This window comes from Suncus etruscus, chromosome X (assembly GCF_024139225.1).
Source record: "Suncus etruscus isolate mSunEtr1 chromosome X, mSunEtr1.pri.cur, whole genome shotgun sequence".
Classification (NCBI taxonomy): Eukaryota; Metazoa; Chordata; class Mammalia; order Eulipotyphla; family Soricidae; genus Suncus; species Suncus etruscus.
The window spans coordinates 70,902,875-70,920,621 of NC_064868.1; the positions used below are offsets into that span (position 1 = coordinate 70,902,875).

At 42.0% G+C, this 17,747-nt stretch overlaps 1 protein-coding gene across 3 annotated transcripts in view; it reads right to left on the reverse strand.

The window, feature by feature from the left end:
* Positions 1-6,867: 6,867 nt before the first annotated feature.
* The window catches only part of LOC125998565 (G-protein coupled receptor-associated sorting protein 2-like), a 54,672-nt gene continuing 43,792 nt past the window's right edge, over positions 6,868-17,747 (reverse strand). The window contains exons 1-3 of one of the 3 annotated variants that reach the window (XM_049766595.1): positions 10,850-11,394; positions 10,595-10,673; positions 6,868-10,085 (exon numbers count right to left, since the gene is read on the reverse strand). In XM_049766595.1, the coding sequence (XP_049622552.1) occupies positions 7,204-9,786 (2,583 nt within the window). In that variant the 5' untranslated portion in view covers positions 9,787-10,085; positions 10,595-10,673; positions 10,850-11,394 and the 3' untranslated portion in view covers positions 6,868-7,203. The other 2 variants (XM_049766596.1, XM_049766593.1) reach the window with 2 other exon arrangements.

Consider the following 17,747-nt stretch of genomic DNA (forward strand, 5'->3'; position numbering starts at 1 on the left):
ATGAATCACTGCCATGAGGATCAGGGGGACCAAATGGAATGCCTGGAATTGAAGCCAGTTTGGCCACTTTGAGGTAAGTCCCTTACCTGCTGTACTATTTTTCTAGCCTCAGAGTTAGAAGATATAAGCTTCAACTGTGCTTTGAGAAAAAAAAAAACAACAGACATGATCCTGCTCCCTACAGAAGGTAATCAGCACAGAGACAATCATCTTCATGATTTAGCACACACAAACATATACCAATTACCCTGCCTTGTGGCTGTAACTAAAAGGTATGAATTGGTTAATTATCTGCCAGGTCACAATATGAAGTTCCCCAAATATAAATTAAATATCCCGAACAGGTATTCTAGTATGAGGGAGAAAACACAAGAAAGGACTTTAAAAATGCCACAAAAGCATGCTGCTTTTTTAATCCACAATATATTTGTGTGTTCTGCCTCCTTAGTTTTCATTACTTTTCGGGGGAGACAACAATTTGCTGTGCTCAAAATTTACTTGTGGCTCTGTGATCAGGGATATATCTCTCCTGAAGGTAGTCAGGGAACAGTATCCATTGCTGGGACTCAAATGAGGGTCAGCTACAGGCAAGGCCAGTGCCTTATTTCTGTATTATTTCTTTGGGCTCCAGAGGTAACTTTTTATCAATTTTAACCTAAGATTGCTGCTAAAACTAGGGTCAAATGATAATTACTGTTTTAATATCAATTCTTTGACACAAGGTACAGAGACTTAGCAACTGACTAATGATTTAAGCTCTGATGATTTAAGACCAGTTGTAAATTCAGGGGTTCCTTCAGGCTTGATATTTACTAAAACAAATTACTTAAAATTTTAGTGGTTTTTTTTTTTGGCCTCACCTGGCAGTGCTCATGAGTTACTAACAGTGCTAAGAGCTTAAGACTGGCTCTGTACTCAGATATCAATCTTGGTGGGACTCAGGGTGTAAAAGACTGAACCTAGGTGAACTGTACCCAATCTCTATAATATCTTGCTAACCCCAGAATTCTAGTTTTGTTATAAAGGACACACAAAGGATAATATCTGGAAAAGCCATTAGATCAGGGGTGGCGAACAGGATTTCTACCCTCACTCAAAATGGCAAAATGCAATATGTGTTTAATATATTATTGTTAAAATTATATGCTTTTGTGTGAGTGTCTGTCTGTTTTGGCAGGTCACTGCGTGGTGTGGCTCTCTGACTCTCACAGTTTAAAACTTTGGCTCTTTGTGTCGAACTTGTTTGCCACCCCTGCATTGGATATACAGATTCCAACTTTAGGCACATCATCCATTTTATTTTTTTTTTTTTTTTGGTTTTTGGGCCACACCCGGTGACGCTCAGGGGTTACTCCTGGCTATGCGCTCAGAAGTTGCTCCTGGCTTCTTGGGGGACCATATGGGACGCCGGGGGATCGAACCGCGGTCCGTCCTAGGCTAGCGCAGGTTAAGGCAGGCACCTTACCTTTAGCGCCACCGCCCGGCCCCACATCATCCATTTTAGACACCAGCATATATGTCAATGAGGTAGCCTACTGAAACCTGAGTTTCCACTGGGGCTTCATTGTATATACATAGCTAACTAAATCACTGGCCAAGTGATAGAAACCAAAATCTAGTTCTTTCAACTCTGGAATTTACAACTGGCCTAATGTCCCAAATCTAGTCACTGGGTAGGTCACGGTGATTAGTTACATATGGGCCCACCATAAGCCATCCCATTAACATAACAAATAAAGCAATAATCAATTAAAGAAATTCCCAGGATCTTTGAAGTTGTGTGACAAGAACCAGGGACAAAGAGAGGATGTATACTCGCTTATAATCTTAACAAGCTTGAGATATCTTTTGGTCCATCAAGTTTTAGAAACACAACAGACACATAGACAATAACACAATTTTAGGTTAAAGACTATATATAACCTGTACTTAGGTCCTACCACTTACATTATCGTAATTCTGGAGATCACAGGGAAGAAGGCAAGAGCATGGGAGATGGGGGTAACAGAGGAAAAGATAGCCTGTCTTAAATAGCTGCAATTTTATCTCACTACATCGATTCCTCTACCATCAATCATATGATCAAGCAATTATAATTCTACGTATTTATATATAAAATTTTATATCTAAACAACTTAAAACTACACGCATTCCCTATCATTATTGTAGCACTTTTCACATTAACCAAGATAGAGAAACAACCTAAGTGCCATTAATAGATGAGTGGAAAAAGAAGATATGGGCACATATACACAATAGAATACTATTCTGCTATAAAATAGCTGAAACCAGTCCATTTTAAATATAATATACATATATTTAACAACATGGATAGCGTTTAAGGGTGTTATGCTTTGTTAAATTAGACAAAATCTAATAATATCTCACCTGATTTCACTTAGGTGGAGCGTAGAAAGCAAGCAAACAAAAGTAAATTATTATTCTGATAAAAGAATAGTGGTAAATAGAAAGAGTTAGAAGTGAAAGGAACAACAAAAAGGGTCAACTGGATGGTAATGAAGGGTAACTAGACTTTTAGTAGTCATGGTGTACTATACTTGTCCAGATATGAAGTTATAACCCTGAAGCTTATTGTAATGTTACCTTAATTAAAAATGCAAACTGAAGGACCTGAAGCAGTAGTTTTGCAGTTTCAACTATATATTGAGTATAAAAACGAGGATATGAATAGGCATATGAAAAATTATTACTTTCTAGTGTTATTTTCCTGATTAAACAGTTTAAACAGAATCATGGGGGGAATTCCAGTAAGAAAGAGACCAAGGATCTACTAAAACTTGTGCCTAGAAAAGGACCAAAGGAATAAGTAAGTGGGAAAAGAGCAGACTAGCCATCAATTTCTGTACATGGTTCCAAGAATGACTCTCCTGTGAAGCCCAGAATTGAAGAGGGAGGGGACTCATCTCTTAAATTCAAGAGTGGGAGGAAGGAATTACTACTTGGGGGCCAAGATCCAGGAATCTTCTTGGAGTGGAGAAACTAGGCTGTATTATAATGAAAAATCCTAAGTGAAGGGTCCAAAGCACAGAGATTCCCTCCTGTTGTGTATATTATTCTCCCGCCTCCCTTATACCACTAGAGTTGGCCAGACTTAGGGTTCACTTAGCTCTTGCATTGAACTTGGCGCCTTGGGAGTAAAAAGCAGATGTTTCCCTCTTGCCTGCCACCCACCACCACCCCACCCCGTGCAACTCAGCCATCCTATCATCTGGTAAAAACAGAATCTAGAAAATGAATTTCCACCAATTTAGAAGGTAGGCGACAGTGGAGTTCAAGGATTCCAATCCCATCCCTGCTTTTCCACAGCGAGCAGCACCCGGGGTGTCCAGAAATTGTGACTTCACTGTATTGTTTGTCTGGCCCTCTGAGACCAATTTTGTTGAAGCGTTCAACCCCCTCCCCACCCCCACCCCCAGAAACAGAGTCAAACTACATTGGGCTGGGAGCCTGGGTTTTGGGAAGTGGTGTTCAGAGGCAGGAGTGGGCAGAAGGGTCCTAGCTACGACCAGATAAAATTCCCAAGCGTCACACTCGATCTCCTCCGAAAGCAGTCAGAGCTTCTCTATACCTCGACCTACTGCTTCCTGCAGGATGATTTCCTGCCTTTTAATCTCCAGGAGAAAAGACAGTTCCCTTTTAAGAAGCTCCAGATTGCCTGGGGAATTGCTTCTGGAACCTGGAAAAGCAGTTAATTGTGGTAGCTTCGAAGATTACCCTTTAGGTTAGTGCAGCAAGCAGCAGCACCCCCACAGGGCCTCCTTCCCTCAGATATATGTTCTTCCGGTCCCCTTTCAGGATTACACCCCCCAATGCCCGCCCAAGAGAAGGCGTGATCGCGCGGCCATTTAGGACTGCTCCATCTGCCGGTCTATTGCAGCCCCTGCAGTAGGAGATTGCTTCTGAGACTACAGATGTGAAGACCGTGTTTAGAGGCAAATCTTTCAGCTACTTTAGGCCCGAGTCTTTCAGGAGGAGCTCAGAAGGGATCACGAGGAACCCTTTGATTTGGAGATTAGTAATTATGTTGCTTTAATGTTATGTATATTTTGGTGACCTTAAATTAGCGCTTGCACATACAGAGTGTGTCTTGAAAAATGATTAATAAAAAATATATAAACTACAATTTTCAGCACTGTCACTTGTGGTTAGTAAAATGGCCACTTATTCCTACTTTCATAAACTGCGTACTGGTATCGTGCTAGGGATGGGGAACAAGATGTACTAGTATAAAAATAATGCCAAACTTCAAAGACAATTTTTTTTTGGTTCTTGGGCCACACCTAGGGATGGGGAACAAGATGTACTAGTATAAAAATAATGCCAAACTTCAAAGACAATTTTTTTTTGGTTCTTGGGCCACACCTGGCGGTGCTCAGGGGTTACTCCTGGCTGTCTGCTCAGAAATAGCTCCTGGCAGGCACGGGGGACCAGATGGGACACCGGGATTTGAACCAACCACTTTAGGTCCTGGGTCGGCTGCTTGCAAGGCAAACGCTGCTGTGCTATCTGTCCGGCCCCAGGTAAAGACAAGTTAATGGAGATTAACTTCTTTCAGAGTTGGATATAAAGTGTTGCTATTTTTCCAGATATGGAAATGATTTATGTTCAGTGGAAAAAATAACAGCAATGGGTATGTTATTACCTCCAGTATTAACCAATATTGTATTTAACCCAGTAATGTTACTGTTATTAAATAATTTTAATTATTACATATTACTAATCATTTTCCATACATTAAACTACATATTTCATTAATATTGTGTATATTATATACACAATTCCATTTTTATTTTTAGTTCTATGTGTTGAATAATTCAGATGCATTTCTAATTTGAGTAATTTTACATTTTCAAAAATTAACAGCATTTTCAGACAAAACAGTTATCTCTTTTGTTTATTATTATTGTTTTGTTTTGTTTTTGGGTCACACCCGGCAGCACTCAGGGGTTACTTCCTGGCTCTGCACTCAGAAATTGCCCCTGGCAGGCACGGGGGACCATATGGGATGCCTGGCTTCGAACCACAGTCCTTCTGCATGCAAGGCAAACGCCCTACCTCCATGCCATCTCTCCAGCCCCTCATCATATTTCTTAATAATAAAACATATGGCATTTAGTCTGGATTACCTCTCTAATTGGTATCCAAAAATGAATAATACCTGTCCAAAGGCATATGATCCTTTTGTTTTGGGGCCATATCCGACTGTGCTCAGAAATCATTCCTGGGGAATTAGGGGGACCATATGGGTGCAGAGGTTCTAACCTGGCAAGCAACCTATACCATACACTGTACTATCTCTTTGGCCTGTTATTTTATTAGAAGCAAAATATGTAATATTAAAAACTGCTATTGTAAAGTTTATAATTCTGTAGCATAAATTCCTTGACAACATCATCACTCTACTTCATGAACATTGATATCACTCTCCAAAACATGTTTTTTGGGGCTACACTTGGCGATGCTCAAGGGTTACTCCTGACTTCGCACTTAGGGGATACTCCTAGGTGGTGCTCGGGAACATATGGGATCCTGAGCATCAAACCTAGGTCTGCCGAGAGCAAGTGTCCTATCTACTATTTCTCTGACCAGAAATAACTTTTAAAGAATGATGTTCAAGTGTAACCATCTCTATAATTAGGAGATTAATACAAACTTAGTATCCTTGGTAATTTTATTTTCCTTTAAAAGATTTCATTTTATGGGGCTGGAGTGGTGGCACAGTGGCAGGGTGCTTGCCTTGCACCTGGCTGACCTAGGATGGACGCCAGCATCCCAGATGGCCCCCAAGCCAGGAGTGATTTCTGAGCACACAGCCAGAGTAACCTGAGCGTCACTGGGTGTGGCCCAAGAAAACAAAAACCAAAACCAACAAAAACAAAAAGATTTCATTTTGTGAGTTATTTGGACTTTCATAAGTAGTTAAGACTTACTAAAGCCCTTCTAATAACATCACTATACTTTGCAGTGACTTTAAAACCTAAGCACTTTGAAGTATCAGTATTTAAAAAATTCATAAATTATAAAAATTAAATTTTAGACATATTTAAATAACTACTTCCTTTCTAGCATCATCTATCTCTAATATAAGCATATTAGAAGAAAATACCCTGTCATTTAATTTTGCATGCCCCAATGCCTATCTCTAAAAACAAGTTTTAGCATGGCATCTTACACAAAGGAATACTTTTTTTAGAAAGACATTAAGTTCCATAGTAATAATGTCTATTAACAATTTTTAAATGTTATCTAATTTTTAAATGCCACAGATTTTTGTAACACCAGCTATAAAAACATAAGCCATTTCATGTTAATAGAAAAGTTTCAATAGATGTTTGGTAGTACCTTACTACTTTCCTCTGACTAGGATCACAAAGGAAATTTACTCCTGATTCCATTTAACTGCTATGCAATCCCTATAATGGTACATTTCTCTTTAAATGGCACTGAAACCATACCTGTACTTTGAGATGCAACTGCAGATTTGGTTTGTTTTCCAAATTGGCCTCATTCCAACTGTATCTCTCCCTAACCTTATTTCACCTCTTCTAGTCAAATAAGGTATATTGATGCTCCTAAAACATATTTTCTAATATTTTCTTTAGACTATTATTGCTTACTTCCAAGAAGTTTATGTTACCCTAATATTCAGTGACTAACTTAAGCAAGCACCTCTTTTCTGTAATGTTCCTTGGGTAATGCAGTAAGCAGTATTCTCTTCCTTCTTAATAAGCTTCAGCTATGAGATTTTCCTATGAGGGTATGCTTATCATATTACTAAGTATCTATGTTAAGTGTTTAATCTATGTGTACCTGAAATTTAAACTGAAGAAACTCACTTCTGCCAACTTTCACATTAAAACTTTATTGAAAACACAAATTCGAATAGAGATCTCTATGTTTAAACAACAAGTAGCAGTGTAGCTTACACAAGCGACTCAGTTCATTAGAATCACAGTACTAAAAAAATACTGCACTCTGGACAGCAAGACAAATATCAACAAATACATTTTATCTCCAATATGCATTTGGCATCCAAAAATGACCCACATCAAACCAACAAGAGGCAATGTTTACATCAGCAGTAAAAATATAAGTTACAAGACAAAACCAGACTCAACACCAAAGCACAACTCAGGGTTCTTTGGGAATATAAGGCTGATCAGAAGCAGATGGTTACTATTATCACTTTTGCTGTCCAGCCTTAGCCTTGTTTTGATTGTCTATTTGGACTTGTAGTTCCTTAGCTAACTTCTCAAACTCATGGAAAGCAGAAATAAATGGCTCAAGACTGAAATCATCATCAATTGAGGACATAGTTCCATTTCTTATAATATTACTGATATTCTTAAACATTTCAACAACAATTTTAATATTATCATTTGATTCTTCCACATTAAAGAGAGCCACAAATACTGACAGAGCTTTGGGACTGAATAGTTTTTTTGCTACTTCAGCATTTGTAGATAAATTCAATAGCATTTTCAAAACATGAAATTTTGTTGTAGCATCACCTGTGTTTAGTAAGGAGAGAAAGCCAGACATAAAATCAGCAACCAGTATATGATAGTCAGGAGTTGCAGTGAGGTATTTAAGCAGCCTTAATCCAAGCAGCTGCTCTTGGGAACCCACATTATGCTCCAAGGTTTCCTCACATACCTGACATATGAATGTCTCAATCATGTTTAAATTGGGATAAGGTGGAGCCAAGCGAATCATGTTTTCCAAGAAATTTGTCCTCTCTCTAGTGGAGGGATAATTGAGCAATGACTCAATAAGTGAGACAACACCTGAATCCCTAATGAAATCTCGAGTAAACTGAGACGCACTTCTTATACCCATTGCGATTTTAGATATTTCAAGAATGAAAGGATCTCGGATTTTGTCCGTTAATAGCAGGAGTTCTTCAAACTCTGCAGAACCAATCTTAAGCTCACACTGTATGCAGCTGCAGTACCAACTCTCAGGTTGGGCATCCTCCTTGGCCTTAAGATGCTCTCGAATTTCTCTAACTGACCTATAGGTTGGCTCATATTGAAATGGGAACTCAACAGTACGCTGATTATCAGTTACAAGCTGATTATCAGTTACAAGCTGATTATCAGTTACAAGCAGAGATTCCTCATCTTCATCATCTGAGTTGGAATCCACATTCTTGGGATTTCTGTTAAATATTTCACAGTACAATTCATTTGCTACTTCTTCAGGAATTCTAAGGGTTGTGGTGGATGGGAATCCAGTCCCACGAGGAAGAGGTCTGTATTCAACTGTCACCTCGTCCCAAGTTTGTGGCCTGGATGAAACATTAAGTTCCTCGTTGGCCAAATCTCTGGACCTGGCACTAGCTTTGTACACAGGATTAGGATTTAGATCAAAGCCAGCCTCATCCCTGTCCCAGAACCAAGAGCCAAATACAGCCTCTTCTTCAGTCTCTGGCCTAACATCTTCCCTGTCCATAGCCTTCAAACTTGTCTTCTCCTCAGTCCAGAATAAGGATCCTCCAATAGCACCCTCCTCAGATTCAGATTCACAGTTGGCTGAAGGCCCTTCTTCAACACTGGTGTCTTGCTCATCCCAAAACCAGGACCCAATGATGACTTCTTCTTCACACTTGGGCTCCTGTTCCACCCTATTACTGTTAACATTTTTTGCTGTCTTGGACTTCAAGACAGTATTATGACCTTCTTTATTTCTAGGCTTGAATCTACCAGTGGCCTCGTCTCCAGGGAAAACCCAGGATTCCTTAGAGTACTCATCTTCAGAATCAGATTCAAAATAGCTTTCTCTCTTTGTCCTGCGCATAGACCTAATATTTGCCTTATCCCTAACTCTGGGCCTAAAGTTATTGACATTTTCTCCAGCCCAGAAGCTGTAAGGGCTGTCAGACTCCTCTTCAGAACCAGGCCAGGAACCAGGATTATGACCCTGCTTAGATTTGGGCCTGGATCTGGGATTAGTCTGATATTTAGCCCTGTGTCTGGACTGGATATTGGTCTCTTCTTCTTCGTCGTCGTCTTCAAACCAGAGAGAAGAAACTATAGGAGCCTTCTCCTCTGCTGACTGGAATCCTGACTCATTAGAGGCTTCCTCTCTGGCCCTGGTCCTAGGATAGCACCAAGACCCCGAATTAGCTTCATCATCTGATTCAAACCAAGGTGTGAATCCTTTCTGAACCTGTGAGCCAGAAAAGCTATCAGCATTTGCAGAGAACAGATCACACTCTACAGATGTGGTCATAGGGTTAGCAACTGATCCAGACTCAGTACCAACCAATGGCCAAGGTGTTGCATTAATCTTGGATCTAACCTTTGTTCCTGACAAGTCTTCGGTCTCAGAACAAGTCTGGGCTTCATCCTTGGCTCCTGTATCAGACACTACTTTGGTATCAGTTTTTGGACGAGCTCCACCTACTACCTGAACCTCAGTTTGAGGGCTTGTCTTGGTCATAAACTGGCATTCAGTTTTGTTTCTTGCACCAGTCATTATCTCAGATTCAGACTTAGGCCTTGCACCAGTCACTGCCTGGGACTCAGTTTTGGACCTTGGACCATTCTTTGCCTTGGAATCATTTTTGGGCTTTGCCCTAGACATAGCCTTAGACTCAGTTTTGGGCCTGGTTCCAGAAGCAGCCTGAGCCTGGGGCCGAACCTTGGGTCTGACCACCATTGGGGCTTCATTTTCTCTCTCAGCTACAATACCCCCAAGTTCATCTCCAGCCATTTTTTCAGACTTGCTCTGGGATTGAGATTCAATATCAACCCCAGTCATGGTAAGTTAGAGAAGATACCCCTACACTGGTCTCAGTCTATATCCTAGATAGATCACTATTTTGTATATTCACACCCTGATCTTTCAAAGATTCAGGCAATAAAGATGGAAACAAGAGAGTCAATAGTCAATTCATCAGTCAGTTAAATTTCCTTCCCAAGCCCAGCCTCAGTCAATATTAGAGTGTTGAAGAGGCACAACCAATCTCGGAGAAGATGTTTCCAAGGTGAGTGCAGACCTGTTGAGAGTTGTGGTCAGTAGCAATTCTAACACCACCAGAGCTGCCACTGGAAGTAGATCTAGGGAGATAAAAATGACATGGGCCTTTGAGTATCTTTTAATTGTTGGTTCCATGCAGGAACAGCTAGACTGGACCTTGAACACAAGGTGAGATATTTTATCTACCAGAAAGTCTGTGAGCTCATTTGGAATAAATCCTTTACTCCCCAAGACGAAAGACTGTTTTACCTGCTAGTGATAGGATAAGACAAGAGAATTGTGACAGTGATGGGAGAAGATGAGGACTCTCATACTAAGCCTCATAATTGGGCCTGGAGAGATAGCACAGCGGTGCTTGCCTTGCAAGCAGCCGATCCAGGACCAAAGGTGGTTGGTTCAAATCCCGGTGTCCCATATGGTCCCCCGTGCCTGCCAGGAGCTATTTCTGAGCAGACAGCCAGGAGTAACCCCTGAGCACCGCCAGGTGTGGCCCAAAAACCAAATAAAACAAACAAAGCCTCATAATTCTTGAATTGTTTTCATAAATCCCTTTACACAATCCCTAAAAATCTACCATTTTCATACCAACCTGCACTGATGTGGTACAACTGTCCTCTCCTTTCTTTAATTCCAGTGGTGTTATGTTATATAGCAGACTGCAGACTGTCCTATAAACAAGAAAGAGAACGGAGCTTGACTACTAGATACAGACACACTGATCCCTTTGCAAGTATATCTCTCACTATTTATGGATCCTATTTGTCAAACATGTCATGTTCCTGGGTCCTGTTCTCCAATCACCGACAGCCCAATCTCTACCTACCCCCCAAATTCTTATTATCACCTGCAGGATGCTGACAGGTGAAATTGAGGCAGTGTAGGAATAAGTCATGTCATAGAAGAGGTGAAACAGGCTCTGTAAACACTTGAAAGATACCCGCCATATTCTTATTTTATACCATGCACTCATTGTCTTTCTCAAGCCAACTTGAGCCAGTCTTTTCTTCCTTTCGTTCCTTGCAGAAGCAACCTGCCTTAAACCAGGCCTATGGAAAAAAGGATTACAAGGTAACGCAGCCCGAAAAACAAAAACAAAAAGGCGAAACTGTGAACCTTTTGGGTTGGCCCACACCCAAGACACGAGTCCTGCTTATCTGCTTTGGACATTTCAGTGCCATAAGTACAAGAATGTCATTTGATTTAGGCCCTCCATTTTCAGGAGAGCAGATGGCAAGTTTTTCTCTTGACATCAGGCGGGAAACATCTGCTGGAAATCCCTCCTTTCTCTCAATCTCAGGATTCACCGCTAGGTGACACCACTTCCTCCTCCTTGCGCAGCAGAAAAAGAGGAAAGGCAGGAACACAGGTTGGGAGGAGTCCTTGCCAGGAGGACTTCAGTTACAGCCCCCCACCCCCACCCCAGTACTCCAGTGTTTGTCGTGCACCCCGCTTTCGGGGGAAGAGTGGGAGGGATGGGAGAGAAGTGTAACATACAGAGCTGGTATAGAGAGCTGAGAATGACTGGCCAAGGCTAGACTCTTGCACGTCTGGTGGTGACCAACCCAAGGGCTGTAGCTGGGTTTCCCTGGACAGACACACCCCAAGTCCTACCCAGGGCTGCGGAAATGCTCCACCCCCCCAAACTCTGGGCACGATCTCGCCCCTGTAAGGAAACAATCTGCCCCTGGCAGAGGTCGGCCCCGCCACTCTCTTCCCGCCCGGGCACCGACCCCACACCCCACACCCCACAGAGGCGAGGCGCGGGCACCCTCAAAGCTGGGCCCGGGGCTGCCAGCGCAATTAGAGCGCAGGCAAGGGGGGTAGGGAAGTCCAATGGTCAGCGCATCCCCACCCCCCCGCGGCCTGGCCCGCCGCGCTGGCTTTTTTCACCCCGGCCCCTTGCATCTCTTTCCCCGGGCCTGGGCCCTGCGGCCCTCCCGCGTCCAAGGCCCAAAGGGTCAGGGGCCCCCGCCAGGCAGCCCCAAGCGGGAGATAGAGACGAGGCCTCCGTCCTTGAACTTGGCCCCCTCCCTTCCCCTACTTGCCCGGGCAGGCTCAGGGCCCAGGTCCGCGGCCTGCCCAGTCCTGGCGCTCAGCGACGGGACTCCCGGAGCCGAGATCGTCCTCGCAAGAGACGCACCGCCGCCTCCGACTGGCCAGGGGCTGCGCACACTGCGGCACCGAGCGGGCGGCGAAGGCGGGTGCAAGGGCGGAGGGATACGGGGCGACACGGTTCGAAGCCCCCCAGGCCCCGCGCTAGTCCCGACCCGGGGGGGGCGGAGACGGCGGGAGCGACCGCCCAGGGGCGGGAGAACTCGCGGTGGCCTCCATACGCTGACCCCCACATGATCTGCCTGTGCTAGGCGTGCAGACCCACTATCAGCAAGTTGGGAGGGGCCGCGCTGGCCAGCCGCGGAGGGATACCAAAGCGCCCCTTGGAATGTGCAAGAGAACCCCCAGACTAGTTCTTGTCCGACGACTTCCTTTTCCTTGTCCAGGCTGCTCTGCTTTCATGGAAGTGACGTGCTGTGTGTGTCAGCAATCTCGGTTGTGAGCGAGCAGCTTTGCGATCACCCTAAAGGAAAATGGGCATTTGCTGCAATCCCCACTGAAACAAAAGGAACTTCTGCTCCTAGGTATATAGATCTAGGAGAAGACCCTGTCATGCAACCACTTCCTGACCCCGACATCTGGAGGTTCAGGAATCCTTGGGTTCCTTCACAGGCCCATACAGTCTAGCTCTAGCATTGGATGCATTTTCCTTTATGCCAAATGTGGGCAATTAGATAAATTCTGGCTAAGAACAGACTGGTTGACTATAAACCTGTTGGCTCTGCTGTCCATCCTAAAGCCCAGTTTGTTTGTGTCTTTTTCTTTTCTCCTCCCTTTTTTCTTTTTCCTTTCTTCTCTCACAATTCTCTCCTCTTTTCTCCTCTCTCCCCCCTTATTTTCCTTTTAGACCCTGTGATTTGCAAATGTTACCTGAGGGTAACATATCATGCATATCACTTTATCACCTTTTAGCGCCCAGTTCTTGTCCAAAATAATTCCCAACTATCATTGTTAAAGTGCTCTCTTCTCTGCATTACTTGCCCTCCCCTTTGTAACAAGCTTCCTACTATGGACTGGTCATCTTGAACCTGTCTCTATTGTATTGGGGATTATTACTACACTATCTTATTTGTTTTATATTTCACAAATGAGTGCGATAATTCTATCTACATCTATCCCTCTCCCACTGGCTCTTTATGCACATAATTCTCTCCATATGATTCTATGTATAAGCAAATTTCAGGAAGGCAGGGGAGAGTGCTCAGGGGAGGTTAGACGAGAAATGAGGACATTGGTATCAGGAAATGTGCATTGGTGAAGGGATGGATGTTGACTCTTTAAATTTGAATGAATGAACTATTGAATGAAACTCAATCATGAACAACTTTATAGATGTGTATCACATGGTGATTCAATTAAATTTTCCTTTATTTTAGAAATAAAGAAAGAAAATAAAACCAATCAAACCCAGTTTAATGTTCTCTCACTAATGTATGCCAAGAGAGCCCTTCAAAGATGTCTGCATTCCCTTCTTCAAAACATGAATATAGGGGCCGGAGTAGTGGCACAAGTGGCAAGGCGCCTACCTTGCCCGCGCTAGACTGGGACGGACCACTGTTCAATCCCCCAGCATCCCATATGGTCCCCCCAAGCCAGGAGTGAATTCTGAGCACATAGTCAGGAGTAACCCCTGAGCGTTACCTGGTATGGTGCAAAACAAACAAACAAAAACCCCAATAATATATGGCAGAGAATAATGAATTTCATTGATAGAGGCGAGATTGGTAATCAGCTGAATATTAAAATAGGGCCACATTGGATCATCTTGGTTCAATGCAGTCACAAGGGTATTTTTAATTTGTAAGAGGACGCTCAAGTATCAGTATCACCATGAAGATGTAGAGAGGTTTGTGTAAGTAGACAATTTAGGGAGGGGGTCTTCAGCAGGCAGGATGCCTTACTTGAATGCAGCCCAACCAGAATCCCATATGGTGCCTGAACACCACCTGGAGTGACTGTGTGTGTGGCCCAAAACAAAGAAACAAAAAATGTAGGCAGTGTCCAGAAGCTAGAAATGACAAAGAACAGATTGTCCCTAGAATCCTTACAGGAATGAATTCCTGTTATCTTTATTTTCAACCACTGAAATCCTTTTCAATTCTGCAGCCTCCTGGATTGCAAAATAAATTTATTTTTCACTCGTTGAAAGCACTTAATATGTGGCCATTTGTTACAGTAGCATTATCAAGCAAATATACTCACCATCCTGATAAATGCCACCCAGATTCCTTTACTGGGTCTTAAGTGTCCTTGAAGGATCAAAATGGCAGGCTCAGCCCTCACCACTCTAATATCCATTTGAAAACCTGGCATTCTCTGTTCTTTTTTTGGGGGAGGGGGCAGACTCAGGGGTTATTCCTGCCTCTGTGCTCAGAAATTATTCCTGGCAGGCTCATGGGACCATATGGGATGCCAAGGATAGAACCTGAGTTGGTCCTATACAGGGTAAATAACCTACCTGCTGTGCTCTGGCCCATGGCCTATTTTCTAAAGGGATTTTTGTAATGGGCTTGGCATATCCTGCAGTAAATCCTATTTGTTGAAAATCACTGATATTTTCTGGGATGAAAATGAAATCTTACTCTTCTGATAAACTTTTACATCAGTCTTTTATCATGCATTTATTATAACTGTATAGATGTAGGAGAAATACTGGAGATTATATACTTTACCTGGAGACAGCTGATACTAATTTTTAGAAAGCCACAGTTATAGTGTGGTATTTAAATTGTTTTTGTAATTAATGATTTCACACCCATAGCCTGTGTTCCCCAACATATCCACTTTTGTTTTAGTTTTGTTTGGGGCTACACTTGCGGCGTTCAGGGGTTACTCCTGGCTCAGCACTCAGAAATTGCTCCTGGCAGGCTCGGAGGACCATATGGGATTCGAGGAATCAAACCCAGGTCTGTCATGGGTCAGCTGGGTGCAAGGCAAATTCCCTACTGCTGTGCTATCTCTAAGCCTCTCCTCCCCATATATCCTTTCCAATCAATCCCAGGTTAGGAGCCTGAAATCTGTTGAGTTTTTTGTATATGTTTGTTGGTCCCTTCCCCGATTTTGTTCCTTCCTTATAATTTGGTCTAAATTCACTCTGACTTTCATATTCTCACAAGTATAAACTGAGTACCTATAATTTCTTCTTACTATACACAGTTGACAACTTTTTTTCCAGCAGAGAACAGGCACTATTAATGATTAATATTTATTTAATTAAGGCTCTGATTTTAACTCTTTGTGTGCATTTTTCACAATACTGGGTAGTATGGAGTATTGAAATATATAATTAGTATACTTATATATAATAGAAATGTACTATTTTTAATTTTATGTAATATTTTCATATGCAGCCAGATGAAATAGGTTAAGCTTCATCATTAATAGAGGAGAATAATAAAATAAAGTAATAAGTTGACTACTACATACCTGAATAAGTTTTAATAATTCAACTCACAATAATCATGATTTAACTCCCCAGTGCCTCCACTGTCACTGATGTTACTATATTTGTCATTTAAACACAAAATTTGGAATTAAGTAACTCCAAATCTTTAGAACAGCTGTGCTGATTCCTCATATCTACCTATTTGCCTTTGTATTCTCAGACACATTCTACCTCCTAGGTGTATGCAAATGAATGCTTACTGTAGTATATCTCTTGCCTATGCTATAATACATGATCTACTTTTCAATTGAGGCACAGTGTTCTAGGGCTCAAGTTTGTTTTGTACTTAGGAGTCACTTCCACTGGGGTTTAGGGAACCATATGTGGTACTAGGGGACAAATTGAGCTTGGCTCTATGAAAATTAAGTGCCTTGACCTCCATACATGATATATCTGGCCATGATATATGTCATGTCACCATGGAAAGACCTGTGTTTGCCCATTGAGGTGAACTTACTCTTTTTATATTTTTTACATTGTATTCCATTTTATTTGTTCCCTTTCTGACAACCTGTAGAGTAACCAGTCTTGGTCTTCTTCATAATCAGAAGGGCTTCTTCTTTGCATATGTTTGTCCTACGTGGGAAGGAAGAACCTCTGGATTGGTGGTCTACCCCTAGCTGTTTTCTACCCATGGGGGTGGTCCAACTCCTCCAAATAAAGACCACAGGTCAGAGAGGTTTCCATAACTTGCTCTACAACTTGAATGCCTGCCAGCTCATTCTAAATGCAGCTATCTTTTGGTGGAAATTCCTGAACCCGTTTAATCTCCCTAACTTGGTATCAGCACAGCTGACAGCTTCCAGACTCATGTTCCCCAAACCCTCCCTATTTGGGTGTGAGGATTTCTCTTGAACTATCCATTGAAACTAAAAGTATATTCAAGGATGAAAAACCTCTGTTCAAGAAAGTGGATACACTGATTAAAAAATGGGTATGAATTAATATTCAAGGTACTGATAAGACTTAGCAAGAAAAAAAAATCTAGCCACATCCAAAATGGGAAGAAATGAACAGACATTTCCTCAAAGAAGAAATACACGTGGGCAAAAGGCACATGAAAAAATATTCCAAATCCCTAATCATCAGGGAGATGCAATTCAATACAACGAGATATCATCTCATACCACAGAGTCACACATTACAAGGAACCACTAATGCTGGCGTGTGTGTGAGGAGAAAGTGATTCTCCTTCACTGCCGATGGGAAGGTAGACTGGCCTAGCCTTTTTGGAAAACAATATGGATATTCCTCAAAAAACTAGAAATTGAGCTTCCATATGACCTAGCAACATTCCTAGGTGTGTGTGTATATATATATATACCTTTTGCATCCCTATTTTCATTGCACCACTGTTTACAATAGCCTGAGTCTGGAAACAACCCAAATGCCTGAGAACAGATGAGTGGCTAAAGAATTACAGTAAAGCTAGAACAGTGGAACACTACACAGCTGTTAGGCAAAGGATGTAATGAGTTTTCTTATACATGGATGGATATGGAGAGTATTATACTGAATAAAATGAGTCAGAGGGATAGGGATAGAGAGAGAATACTCTCAATCATTTGTGGGATATAAGATGAAAAAAGAATAGTATGGTAATAATATCCAGAGACAATAAAGATGAGGGCCAGGAGGAGCAGTCTATGGTAGGAAGCTTGCCACAAAGAGTGGGGAGTGCTGTTAGGGTAGAGAAGGGTTCAATATGACTATGATAGATAGAACTGTTCACTCTGAAAAGAACTGGGTGCTGAAAGAGAATAAAGTGATTTAAATGGTACCACTTCATTGTGCAAATCACAATGTTAAACAGGGGGGGGAAAATGGAAGAGAGTGAAAAACAGACAGACAGACAGACAGACACAGAGATAGAGAGAGATAGAGAGACAAGTAAGATGTCTTCCCCAGAGACAGGCAGGGAAAAATGGAAGAGAGAGAGAAACAGACATACAGAGATAGAGACAGAGAGACAAGTAAAATGTCTTCCCCAGAGACAGGCAGGGATTGGGTGTAGGTAAACTTGGGACACTGATGGTGGAAAATGTGCACTGGTGAAGGGTGCTGTACCCTGTATGACTGAAACTCTATCATGAACAATTTTGTAACCATAGTGCTTTTATAAAATTATTAATAAAGGGAAATATGTTGAGTAAATTCTTTTAAATACTTTTTATGTAGAAGGCCC